A 12430-nucleotide genomic window follows, 5' to 3' on the forward strand; every position below is an offset into this window, starting at 1 on the left:
CATAGCATCTGATACAATATGAATCAGAAAAAGAAATGGAATCAAATTGCACGAGATTACACAAGTATGTAGCAATAATTAAAGTAATAAGCGGCATTAAATATGTTCTTGAATGGTTTTGTCCATATTTTTTAAGTGTGCATTCAGATGTGGCATTTATGACCTTCAACGTAATGAACATTCCTGGTGTGTTGGAACTGATGTCATAAGTCAGACAGCCATCTGAGGGAACGTTAATGAGAGTTTTGAAGGCATGCTGTCACAGTTGCTATTGTGTGTTCTTGTTAGTCTTTTAATTTCTCTTTATTAACTATGACCTGGATGATTGAGAATCCACACAGACATTTTATTATGTCTATTTTCTTGAAAAACAGAACAAAAACATTTTAAAGAAAGTTTTTCAAGGTAATTCAAGATGATCTTGCATATTTTATTTTCATATATTAGACTTCATCTCACTTTTTTGTTGTAATACTAATAAAAAAAGAGGAAATGTATGTTAGTAGACTTTTAAGTACTCGAGAAATTCCATTTTATACATGTTTTTATGTATGTATGTGCTGAATATCTTATGAGATCAATAATTACTCATACTCAAAGAGCACAGGTTCGGTTTTTATTTGTCATTAAATTAATTTGTCCTGCATTCATGATTGACTGTGATGTTCTACTGAAACATTCAAGATGCACTAAAGAAAAGTAAAAAAGTGCACTGCTCCATTAGTTATATTCACATTCCTCATTAATTAAAAAAAAACAACTTTGGTTCATCAAAGCACTGACAACAGAACAGGGTTGGCAGTTCTACACAAACCACAGGAATGAGAGGTGGTTTCACCTATGTTAGCTGACATCAGAGAACAGAACACAGTTCAGAGGACTGTATCAAGACTTCCAGGTAAAACCTGATTTTGGTCCACACCCTGTTGGCCCATCTACTCTCCTCTGCCACAAAGCTCAAAAGCATCTGTACCTTGTTGTTGGATCAGAGTATCACCTTGCTGGTAGCCTTTACTATTTATCTTGTAAAAATAGGAAACACACAGCGGTTTTTGCCTCTTGAAACCCGTTGCTTTCGTGACTCCAATAGGTGCATAAACATGAACCGACATTGTCATAATAGTACCTACTCGGGTACCGACTGCTGAGCAAGTAGGTACACAAAATGTACCTACTTGACCCTGATTGTGACGGGTGCGATTAGGACCCAAAAGAAGCACTTTGGAAAACTGGGCCGTGGTAATGACTTTTATTAGCACACGGGCAAACAGGAACTCAGGTAGACAAGGAAACACAAGAAATAGTCCGTTCTTCAGGCTCCGGGCCCGCACAAAGTCTATGGGTTGCAGGCTCGGGGAGTGGGTCGAGCAGAGCCAGGATGCGGAACCAAGGGGGAAGGACGTAAATCCTCGGAACCGTGCAGTTCCGCTGACAGCGGGCAGGAGTGACAGAAAGGGTCTTACAGGAGAGGAGGCTGACGATGGAGCGGAGCAGACTGGGGACGAGCAGCAGCGAAGTCGGGGCCAGGCGGAGAAGTCAAAACCAGCTGAGCAGACAGGAACCTAGTGATGGCAAATGAGACCGAGGCTTCGGAGCTTGTGTCACGCTTCCCGACGCGGAGTGATTCGAAACACCAGTGTCACGCGACCGATGACGTTCCGTCATCGCTGTTTCGCTTCGCGCTTCATTGCTTCAAAATGTTTCAAAGCCTTTCATTGGCTCAGCCTTTCAGTGTGTGTCATTGGCTCATGGCGTTTCAATGCATTCTGAGACAGATTTGAGTGGTTTGATGGCATATCAGCTATATAAGATGCATTAATATGCTCCGAAATTGTTGGGTTGTGAGGAGATAGAGATTTGGAGAGTGAGAGTTAGAGTATTTTGGCAAGTTTCATGGCGAGTACCACCAATAATCGACGTTCTAGAGTTTGTGAGGACAAATAACTTTTCTGCTTCTGTGAAAAATCATTCCAAATCAAACATAGGACAAATGACAAACCATTATCTTTAAAGGTTTTCCTTCAAAACACTTCACACATACAAAAATAATGTTTCTGAATTCAAACACCATGATCATTTGCAAAGTAGGAAGGATCTCTAATCCTGTTAGGGACTTTTAGTAGTTTTTAAATAAATCTCAAAGTGTTCAATGAACCCTTAACCAACACTGAACCCTTAATATAATTTGCATTTATTCTTTGGGTTAATCTTGAATATGTTTTAGAGTAAGGGGGAGAGCATCTGCATATTTTATTGTAAAGACGCTATAATCATTATTTGGTATGAATGAACAAAACCCCTGGACGAGCACACAATTAACTTTTATTAGTGTCGTGGGATTGAAACGGTGCCAGTGCTTCAGTCGTGCTCTTTGGACGTTGCTATGGCTTCAGCTGTCCACCAGATGTCACCGTCACTGAAGTGTCGAAGCTTTGAATCTTTTTCGACACAATTGTTCGGAAAGCCTCAGTGCTTCATGAGGCCTCACTTGCCCACCCCTACAGGAACCAGAAACGCTGAGGCAGAAGTCGTAGTCAGGGGCAGAAAGCAGGTAGGTTGTCCGGGGAACAGGCGAGGCAGGCAGAACGGAGACAGGCAGGGTCGGTAACGGGGAATCCGGCAGGGAAACCACGCTGGAAAGTCTCGCATCAAAGCAGAAGAACAATCTGGCAAAGACAGAGTGCAGGGGAGGCTGATAGCAGGGCTGGTTGGGAATAAGCTGCAGCTGTGCTGCAGGTGAGTGGAGTTGAGCTGACGGGGTGGGAGTGGCTGGCAGGTAGAGTGGAGCAGAGGCAGGGAGAGTGGGAAATTACTGGGGCAGAGGGACAGGAGGGAACTGGGGAAATGGGGCTGTGGCAACAATGACTTGACAGACATCATGAGGGCCTCATCAGCAGCTGAGCTCTACTGCAGCACTGCCTGGGTGACTCCTGAACTGAGGAACCCGTGCAGGATGGACCCAGTCTTTGCTGCTTTCTGTGCCTGCTATCATCCAACACGTCTCCTTCATTACACAGCTCTTGACAGGAGGTCAACCGCCCTGTTAGCCTCCCAGGCATAAACTCTTTGAGAGTTGTCAATATTTGACGTTTCATTTGTGATGTAATTAAAGGGAAAATGATGTTTAAAAAAGGGATCAGACTTGCAGGTTAACAATAGTTTCAACTTTATTTCGACGAGGTATCAAGAAAAATGTTTATACCAACTCCCTCAAGAAAAACCTGTTATTCTAAATTTGTATCAGAAAAAGACCATTACCGCATTTTATTCTTCCAGACTGTTTCGGCTGGCACCTTCAGCCCTGTTCACACTACATGATTTTAGCCCACTCATAGGGTCGTTGACTGGATTTTGTTCTCTTCCCCCAAATTGGGGTGAGACAGTCGCTCAGCAACAGCGGGATGGTTAAGTGTGAACACCTCAAACACAAGAGTCGATTGTGAGTCACACACAGAAACTGGATATCTCGGGTGGTTGATGGCTCGTTGGGTTGCAACAATTCAAAACGTGCAACAGCCGATGCGAGCAGACGCAGGGGCTGGTGCAAAAGGGGGACGTGACCAGAGCAACAACAAAGAGGTCATCGTGGAGCTGGTGGCCCAATCACTGGCTCCAAAGCAAAAAGAAAATAAAGAAGAAGAAAGTTCAGAATCAAATCTTTTCTACCCTCTGATACACAGAAATAAATCCAACACATGAGTCTTCATAAGTCTTCATCAGATTCACGTGGGTGAAAATGTTCTCCTGGATGTTTCAGCCTCTCAGCATGACAGACAACATCAGGGCACTGAGGGTCAACAGGGCTGCCAGAGACCAGAGAGAAAGGACTTTGATCAGAAAGGTCAAAGGTCAGTTTGGACCCCTGTAAAATCAGGTCAATCAACAATAGTTTAAACACATCTTGGTCACCTTACAAACATCTGATTTTGTTCAGACTTTTACTGTAAATATGGTCTCTGGGCTTTATGTCTGCATTAATGGATGACGATCGTGGTCGTGACTCTTGGAGTCTGTTACTGCTCACGTCTCCACTTCAAACTTTAGTTTAGTACTCGAAAACTGTAATGAACGGACAAAGTGCACGTCACACAGCAGAGCACAGAACCTTCTCCCTGTCTGGTGACTGTGCCCAACACTGAGCCGCCAAGATAAGTACTGACCCTTGAACCCTCCCAGTCTTTCAGCCAGTTTTTATTCCAACAGCAGCACATGTATTGTTACCCTGCAGCTGAATAGATGGTTACTGGACTTAGATGTCATGGAGGCAAATTTCTCCTCCTGGATTAGAGCATCTAATTGAGATTAAAGCACAAATAGGTGAAGGTGAAGTTCTTACCATGAATTTGATTAGGCCCCCTGGCTGCTGCTGTAGGAACCATGCTGGTGTTGGTGGAAACCATGCTGGTTGGAGCAGTTGTAGTGGGGATATTGGCTCCTCGGATTGAGAGATCCAGGAGACCCGTGATGAGAGAAATGTTGAGGGAACTAAATTCTCCTGTTAGTGTAAGACATTAGGGGACAACATGCATAAATACCTGAACACTTGCTAATTGCTCCACAGATATTAATATTAATCACTTTTCAAAATGTTTAAACAAAAGTCACATTTTCTTTAGAATTCATTGTGGTGGTTTGACTCAATTGTGTTTTCAGGCAATGCAGTTAGCTGTTGCTCAAAGACAGGTTCATTCCATGTGACAATGAATAAAGACTTGAATCACATCAATCATCACAGTTCCTGTCAAAAGGCCCTGATGAACAATATTAGTGTGAACCAACATGGTTATTCTGTATACGCACGGCTTGCTCCTTTTCCCAGGATTACGACGAAATCAAGGTCATTGTTCCCCCTGGTTGAGGAGCTGTTTAGACCTGACAGTGAGAACTGACATTTCACGATATTTCCAACAACTTCGAGCTGAGTGGATTCAAAGGTCTGTTAATGAAACATTAAGATATAAAATAGAAGGAAACTACAGAAATGAGAAATCAACATGTTATAGATACACATCATAGAAAAGATGTTGAAAATTGGTTTTGTTGGCCCTTAAAAAGAACATATTTTTGGCCAGATTCTGTTTTCACGTTTATTTCCAACAGTTTAGGGTGCTGATCATTGATACTAATTCTTTTTCAGAAGCAGATGATGAGCTCATTATTATGAGTTCAAGCATCATTATCCTTTAAACTTCAACTCAAAGTCTCCCGTACCTGGTCTTTTTTCATGGAAATAATTAAAGAAACAGCCTTGAGCGATATTAGCTGACTGATCATTGTTCTAAATCTTTATTAAAGCAGAATCAACCTTGCGAAGGTTTATCTGTAGCAAATCGTAGCTCAAAGTGTTAATTGTATTATCTCCTTCTGTCTTTAGTCATTTTGCTTCAACAATATAAAAAAAAACAATCATGAATTACAGTAAATGAATCTTAACTATTCCACATGTATAAAGACATTTTACCTTAGAATCATCACGGTTAGCTGAGTTGTCGGTGTTGTTTCTCATCACATATAGAAATGGATTCCCGTAGCTGACGCCACCCACCTTCAATTCAGTGGCTACACATGCAAAGAATTCGGTCTCACCCTTAGGAAGTAATGCACGGAGACAAAGACATGATTAAAAAGTAATATAACCATAGTGAACATCAACATTAGTATCACTGACTTCATTAAATACATCAATAATTATGATTCAGTCAGTGGTGGAAAAGAGATGGAAAGTTTGATCTGGCTTCTTTGTTATTTGACCATAATCTCAGTTTTGTTGTTAAAGACAAAGCTAAAAGCCCCTTAAGTCATCCAGACCACCAACCAGATACCTGTTGGAAACGTCATCACAAGAAGCGACGTCCAGCAATTATAGAATTTCTGAATAAACTCCGACCCTACAACTTGAATCATTAAGGCCCACCTACTCAGTGCTGTGGTAAACTGTATAGCACACTCTAAACTCTGATTCACTCCTGAAAACTCAAAATATTGAAATACAACTATTTTCATTTCCACCTAAATAAAACATTTGATGATATTTGACTTACCTGTGAAAAATTTTGGGTCAGTCCCACTGTTGTGTAGAAACCGCTATCACCCCTGAGTCTAAAGATCACTTGGGCTGGAGGAACAAATTCAAAAGATACAAACATACAGCTGTCGTTTCCAGCAGGATCACAATTATCTGGTGATGCCAAACACAGCTCGGTAGTTCCACAACCATCTCTGGTGATCTTCAACTGAGAAAAACACAAGTATACACCAAATCACAAAAATGTTTCATGACATATTACCGTCATTGTCGGACTATAAGACGCATCTTTTTTCACACATTTGGAATCCTGCAGCCCATACAATGGTATGGCTAATTTAACGTTCACACCATTCCAGGAGACCTCACCACCATGTGAGCCAGCAGACAAAGGGGAGACACACCAACAGAAACTAGGTGAACGACCCTACCAACAACCCTGCCAATGACTCTATGGTGACCACCAAGTTCATTAGCATGCTAATGGTCTACAAGGGCTATATTTTCAAGCTCTGTCCCCAGGAAGTTCAGAACTGAAGAAGCCTTCTGGATCGAAGGAGAAACATCTTTGAGAAGAAAAACAGTCCAACTGACACAGAAAACTTACCTTGGGTATCTATGCCCTGGATGATTGAGAATCTTCACAGACGTATGGCTAATGTATATATTTTACTGGCTAACAGCCAGTGGGGGCCACTCTCTAGCAGTAAACGCAAAAGTGAGACAGACATGCGGGAAAAGATTATGCAAGACAATACTCATTTTGCATATGATGGAGCTTTTAAATGAAAGACAATCGATCTGACCGTCAACGGAGGTACTAGAGCTACTGCCCGTAATCTTGGCATCAATGGTGCAACGTTGGAGGCGGCAGCGGAAAAACTAAGTCAATGTAAAAAGACGACTAAAACTTTCAGAGGACATTGAAAAGTATGGTAATAATTCAATATTGATAGTCGGTGCAATGCTAGAACACATTTAGGAAAGTTGAGAATGGTCAGCAACAGTCTAGTAGAATATTACCAACATACTGAGAAATAAAAAGTCTCATTCTGAAAACAACATTTATAAATGAATAAACCAACCGTCGAACAGGTTGTGTAGATCATCAGTGCTGCAAACAGCAGGACACGTCCTCGTTCCATTCTTACAGACTAAAAATAACTGAAATGAAATGATCAATCATCTGATTATACTCCAACAAATATTATCTCATTCAATAGAAGCATTGAACCCTAAAGAAAATCAACTCAATAGACTTTTGTCAAAAAAATTGTTGATTATTAAAAATAACACATTCAGATGGGATGATTCATTTGCAGACCTAAGAATTAACTTTTAAAATAGTTGATGTGAGAGTTCACAGGATCCATTTACAGTTAACATTACCTGGACTGAACATTATTCTGACTGGTTCTGAATCTGAACAAGCATTCATGGAATAGTCTTACTTGGGCTCTTACAGTTGATCTTTCAGCTCTGACACTCGTTCTTCCTGTAGAAGTTTTTGCTTCTCTGAGGGCAGATGAGTCCTACAGCGATGCTTAAAATCAGGAATGGGTGGGTCTGTGCATCAAGAGAGAAAGAAAATTTCAGAGGTACCTGCCCACCTACCTGGAAGGTGTCTAAATCAGGAAGTAGTTGTTAGGGGATGAAAAGAATGATCAAAGCTTAAAGATTAAACTACATGGAATCTTCATACATAAATCACATTTGGCTCTGCAAGAAGACTTTAGTGCAACAAAGGAACAGAACCATTATTGGTCAAATTATCTCCATAAGTTAAAAACCTTTGCCATAGCATCTGATACAATATGAATCAGAAAAAGAAATGGAATCAAATTGCACGAGATTACACAAGTATGTAGCAATAATTAAAGTAATAAGCGGCATTAAATATGTTCTTGAATGGTTTTGTCCATATTTTTTAAGTGTGCATTCAGATGTGGCATTTATGACCTTCAACGTAACGAACATTCCTGGTGTGTTGGAACTGATGTCATAAGTCAGACATCAGTCTGAGGGAATGTTAATGAGAGTTTTGAAGGCATGCTATCACAGTTGCTATTGTGTGTTCTTGTTAGTCTTTTAATTTCTCTTTATTATATTTCTCTTGGTTAACAATGACCTGGATGATTGAGAATCCACACAGACATTTTATTATGTCTATTTTCTTGAAAAACTGAACAAAAACATTTTAAAGAAAGTTTTTCAAGGTAATTTAAGATTGTCTTGCATATTTTATTTTCATACATTAGACTCCATCTCACCTTTTTGTTGTAATACTAATAAAAAAAACAGGAAATGTATGTTAGTAGACTTTTAAGTACTCGAGAAATTCCATTTTATACATGTTTTTATGTATGTATGTGCTGAATATCTTATGAGATCAATAATTACTCATACTCAAAGAGCACAGGTTCGGTTTTTATTTGTCATTAAATTAATTTGTCCTGCATTCATGATTGACTCTGATGTTCTACTGAAACATTCAAGATGCACTAAAGAAAAGTGCACTGCTCCATTAGTTATGTTCACATTCCTCATTAATTAAAAAAAACAACTTTGGTTCATCAAAGCACTGACAACAGAACAGGGTTGGCAGTTCTACACAAACCACAGGAATGAGAGGTGGTTTCACCTATGTTAGCTGACATCAGAGAACAGAACACAGTTCAGAGGACTGTATCAAGACTTCCAGGTAAAACCTGATTTTGGTCCACACCCTGTTGGCCCATCTACTCTCCTCTGCCACAAAGCTCAAAAGCATCTGTACCTTGTTGTTGGATCAGAGTATCACCTTGCTGGTAGCCTTTACTATTTATCTTGTAAAAATAGGAAACACACAGCGGTTTTTGCCTCTTGAAACCCGTTGCTTTCGTGACTCCAATAGGTGCATAAACATGAACCGACATTGTCATAATAGTACCTACTCGGGTACCGACTGCTGAGCAAGTAGGTACACAAAATGTACCTACTTGACCCTGATTGTGACGGGTGCGATTAGGACCCAAAAGAAGCACTTTGGAAAACTGGGCCGTGGTAATGACTTTTATTAGCACACGGGCAAACAGGAACTCAGGTAGACAAGGAAACACAAGAAATAGTCCGTTCTTCAGGCTCCGGGCCCGCACAAAGTCTATGGGTTGCAGGCTCGGGGAGTGGGTCGAGCAGAGCCAGGATGCGGAACCAAGGGGGAAGGACGTAAATCCTCGGAACCGTGCAGTTCCGCTGACAGCGGGCAGGAGTGACAGAAAGGGTCTTACAGGAGAGGAGGCTGACGATGGAGCGGAGCAGACTGGGGACGAGCAGCAGCGAAGTCGGGGCCAGGCGGAGAAGTCAAAACCAGCTGAGCAGACAGGAACCTAGTGATGGCAAATGAGACCGAGGCTTCGGAGCTTGTGTCACTCTTCCCGAAGCGGAGTGATTCGAAACACCAGTGTCACGTGACCGATAAATGTTTCAAAGCCTTTCATTGGCTCAGCCTTTCAGTGTGTGTCATTGGCTCATGGCGTTTCAATGCATTCTGAGACAGATTTGAGTGGTTTGATGGCATATCAGCTATATAAGATGCATTAATATGCTCTGAAATTGTTGGGTTGTGAGGAGATAGAGATTTGGAGAGTGAGAGTTAGAGTATTTTGGCAAGTTTCATGGCGAGTACCACCAATAATCGACGTTCTAGAGTTTGTGAGGACAAATAACTTTTCTGCTTCTGTGAAAAATCATTCCAAATCAAACATAGGACAAATGACAAACCATTATCTTTAAAGGTTTTCCTTCAAAACACTTCACACACACAAAAATAATGTTTCTGAATTCAAACACCATGATCATTTGCAAAGTAGGAAGGATCTCTAATCCTGTTAGGGACTTTTAGTAGTTTTTAAATAAATGTCAAAGTGTTCAATGAACCCTTAACCAACACTGAACCCTCAATATAATTTGCATTTATTCTTTGGGTTAATCTTGAATATGTTTTAGAGTAAGGGGGAGAGCATCTGCATATTTTATTGTAAAGACGCTATAATCATTATTTGGTATGAATGAACAAAACCCCTGGACGAGCACACAATTAACTTTTATTAGTGTCGTGGGATTGAAACGGTGCCAGTGCTTCAGTCGTGCTCTTTGGAGGTTGCTATGGCTTCAGCTGTCCACCAGATGTCACCGTCACTGAAGTCTCGAAGCTTTGAATCTTTTTCGACACAATTGTTCGGAAAGCCTCAGTGCTTCATGAGGCTTCACTTGCCCACCCCTACAGGAACCAGAAACGCTGAGGCAGAAGTCGTAGTCAGGGGCAGAAAGCAGGTAGGTTGTACGGGGAACAGGCGAGGCAGGCAGAACGGAGACAGGCAGGGTCGATAACGGGGAATCCGGCAGGGAAACCACACTGGAAAGTCTCGCATCAAAGCAGAAGAACAATCTGGCAAAGACAGAGTGCAGGGGAGGCTGATAGCAGGGCTGGTTGGGAATAAGCTGCAGCTGTGCTGCAGGTGAGTGGAGTTGAGCTGACGGGGTGGGAGTGGCTGGCAGGTAGAGTGGAGCAGAGGCAGGGAGAGTGGGAAATTACTGGGGCAGAGGGACAGGAGGGAACTGGGGAAATGGGGCTCTGGCAACAATGACTTGACAGACATCATGAGGGCCTCATCAGCAGCTGAGCTCTACTGCAGCACTGCCTGGGTGACTCCTGAACTGAGGAACCCGTGCAGGATGGACCCAGTCTTTGCTGCTTTCTGTGCCTGCTATCATCCAACACGTCTCCTTCGTTACACAGCTCTTGACAGGAGGTCAACCGCCCTGTTAGCCTCCCAGGCATAAACTCTTTGAGAGTTGTCAATATTTGACGTTTCATTTGTGATGTAATTAAAGGGAAAATGATGTTTAAAAAAGTGATCAGACTTACAGGTTAACAATAGTTTCAACTTTATTTCGACGAGGTATCAAGAAAAATGTTTATACCAACTCCCTCAAGAAAAACCTGTTATTCTAAATTTGTATCAGAAAAAGGCCATTACCACATTTTATTCTTCCAGACTGTTTCGGCTGGCACCTTCAGCCCTGTTCACACTACATGATTTTAGCCCACTCATAGTTGACTGGATTTTGTTCTCTTCCCCCAAATTGGGGTGAGACAGTCGCTCAGCAGCAGCGGGATGGTTAAGTGTGAACACCTCAAACACAAGAGTCGATTGTGAGTCACACACAGAAACTGGATATCTCAGGTGGTTGATGGGTCGTTGGGTTGCAACAATTCAAAACGTGCAACAGCCGATGCGAGCAGACGCAGGGGCTGGTGCAAAAGGGGGACATGACCAGAGCAACAACAAAGAGGTCATCGTCTTTCTTTCTTTTTCTTTTTTGAGGACATAGTAATGCACAACCAAGCTAGAGGGCTCTTTTCTGGTCCACAGCCGTGTTTACAGTGAAAAACTTGATTCTTGCATCACTCTGTGTGAGTTTTCAATACAAAACCTTGTTTGGAGACCAATTAAAGCAGTCAGCCACGCCTACTGATGGACAGACATGTAGTGTGAACGCTCCCACGACTTCAAGGCTCATGTTGGTTTTACAAGGCTTTCGCAGTTTCAGTTTAACTGTTTGACTTCGTTACAAAGTGTGAAAAGGAGCTGGTGGCCCAATCACTGGCTCAAAAGCAAAAAGACAATAAAGAAGAAGAAAGTTCAGAATCAAATCTTTTCTACCCTCTGGTACACAGAAATAAATCCAACACATGAGTCTTCATAAGTCTTCATCAGATTCACGTGGGTGAAAATGTTCTCCTGGATGTTTCAGCCTCTCAGCATGACAGACAACATCAGGGCACTGAGGGTCAACAGGGCTGCCAGAGACCAGAGAGAAAGGACTTTGATCAGAAAGGTCAAAGGTCAGTTTTGACCCCTGTAAAATCAGGTCAATCAACAATAGTTTAAACACATCTTGGTCACCTTACAAACATCTGATTTTGTTCAGACTTTTACTGTAAATATGGTCTCTGGGCTTTATGTCTGCATTAATGGATGACGATCGTGGTCGTGACTCTAGGAGTCTGTTACTGCTCACGTCTCCACTTCAAACTTTAGTTTAGTACTCGAAAACTGTAATGAACGGACAAAGTGCACGTCACACAGCAGAGCACAGAACCTTCTCCCTGTCTGGTGACTGTGCCCAACACTGAGCCGCCAAGATAAGTACTGACCCTTGACCCCTCCCAGTCTTTCAGCCAGTTTTTATTCCAACAGCAGCACATGTATTGTTACCCTGCAGCTGAATAGATGGTTACTGGACTTAGATGTCATGGAGGCAAATTTCTCCTCCTGGATTAGAGCATCTAATTGAGATTGAAGCACAAATAGGTGAAGGTGAAGTTCTTACCATGAATTTGATTAGGCCCCCTGGCTGCTG

The 12430-nt window shown here is 41.9% G+C and overlaps 1 protein-coding gene across 1 annotated transcript; it reads right to left on the reverse strand.

Annotated features, from left to right (window-relative positions):
* Nucleotides 1-3146: 3146 nt before the first annotated feature.
* LOC115247992 (ferric-chelate reductase 1-like) lies at nucleotides 3147-9494 on the reverse strand. Its single transcript, XM_029831228.1, has 8 exons — nucleotides 9292-9494; nucleotides 7489-7591; nucleotides 7111-7189; nucleotides 6042-6233; nucleotides 5462-5587; nucleotides 4801-4936; nucleotides 4337-4495; nucleotides 3147-3803 (listed from the first exon to the last, which is right to left on the reverse strand). The coding sequence occupies exons 3-8, from the start codon at nucleotides 7168-7170 to the stop codon at nucleotides 3754-3756; spliced, it is 723 nt and encodes a 240-aa protein (XP_029687088.1). The 5' UTR covers nucleotides 7171-7189; nucleotides 7489-7591; nucleotides 9292-9494; the 3' UTR covers nucleotides 3147-3753.
* Nucleotides 9495-12430: the final 2936 nt, after the last annotated feature.

This window comes from Takifugu rubripes, chromosome 22 (genome assembly GCF_901000725.2).
Source record: "Takifugu rubripes chromosome 22, fTakRub1.2, whole genome shotgun sequence".
In the NCBI taxonomy this organism is placed as follows: Eukaryota; Metazoa; Chordata; class Actinopteri; order Tetraodontiformes; family Tetraodontidae; genus Takifugu; species Takifugu rubripes.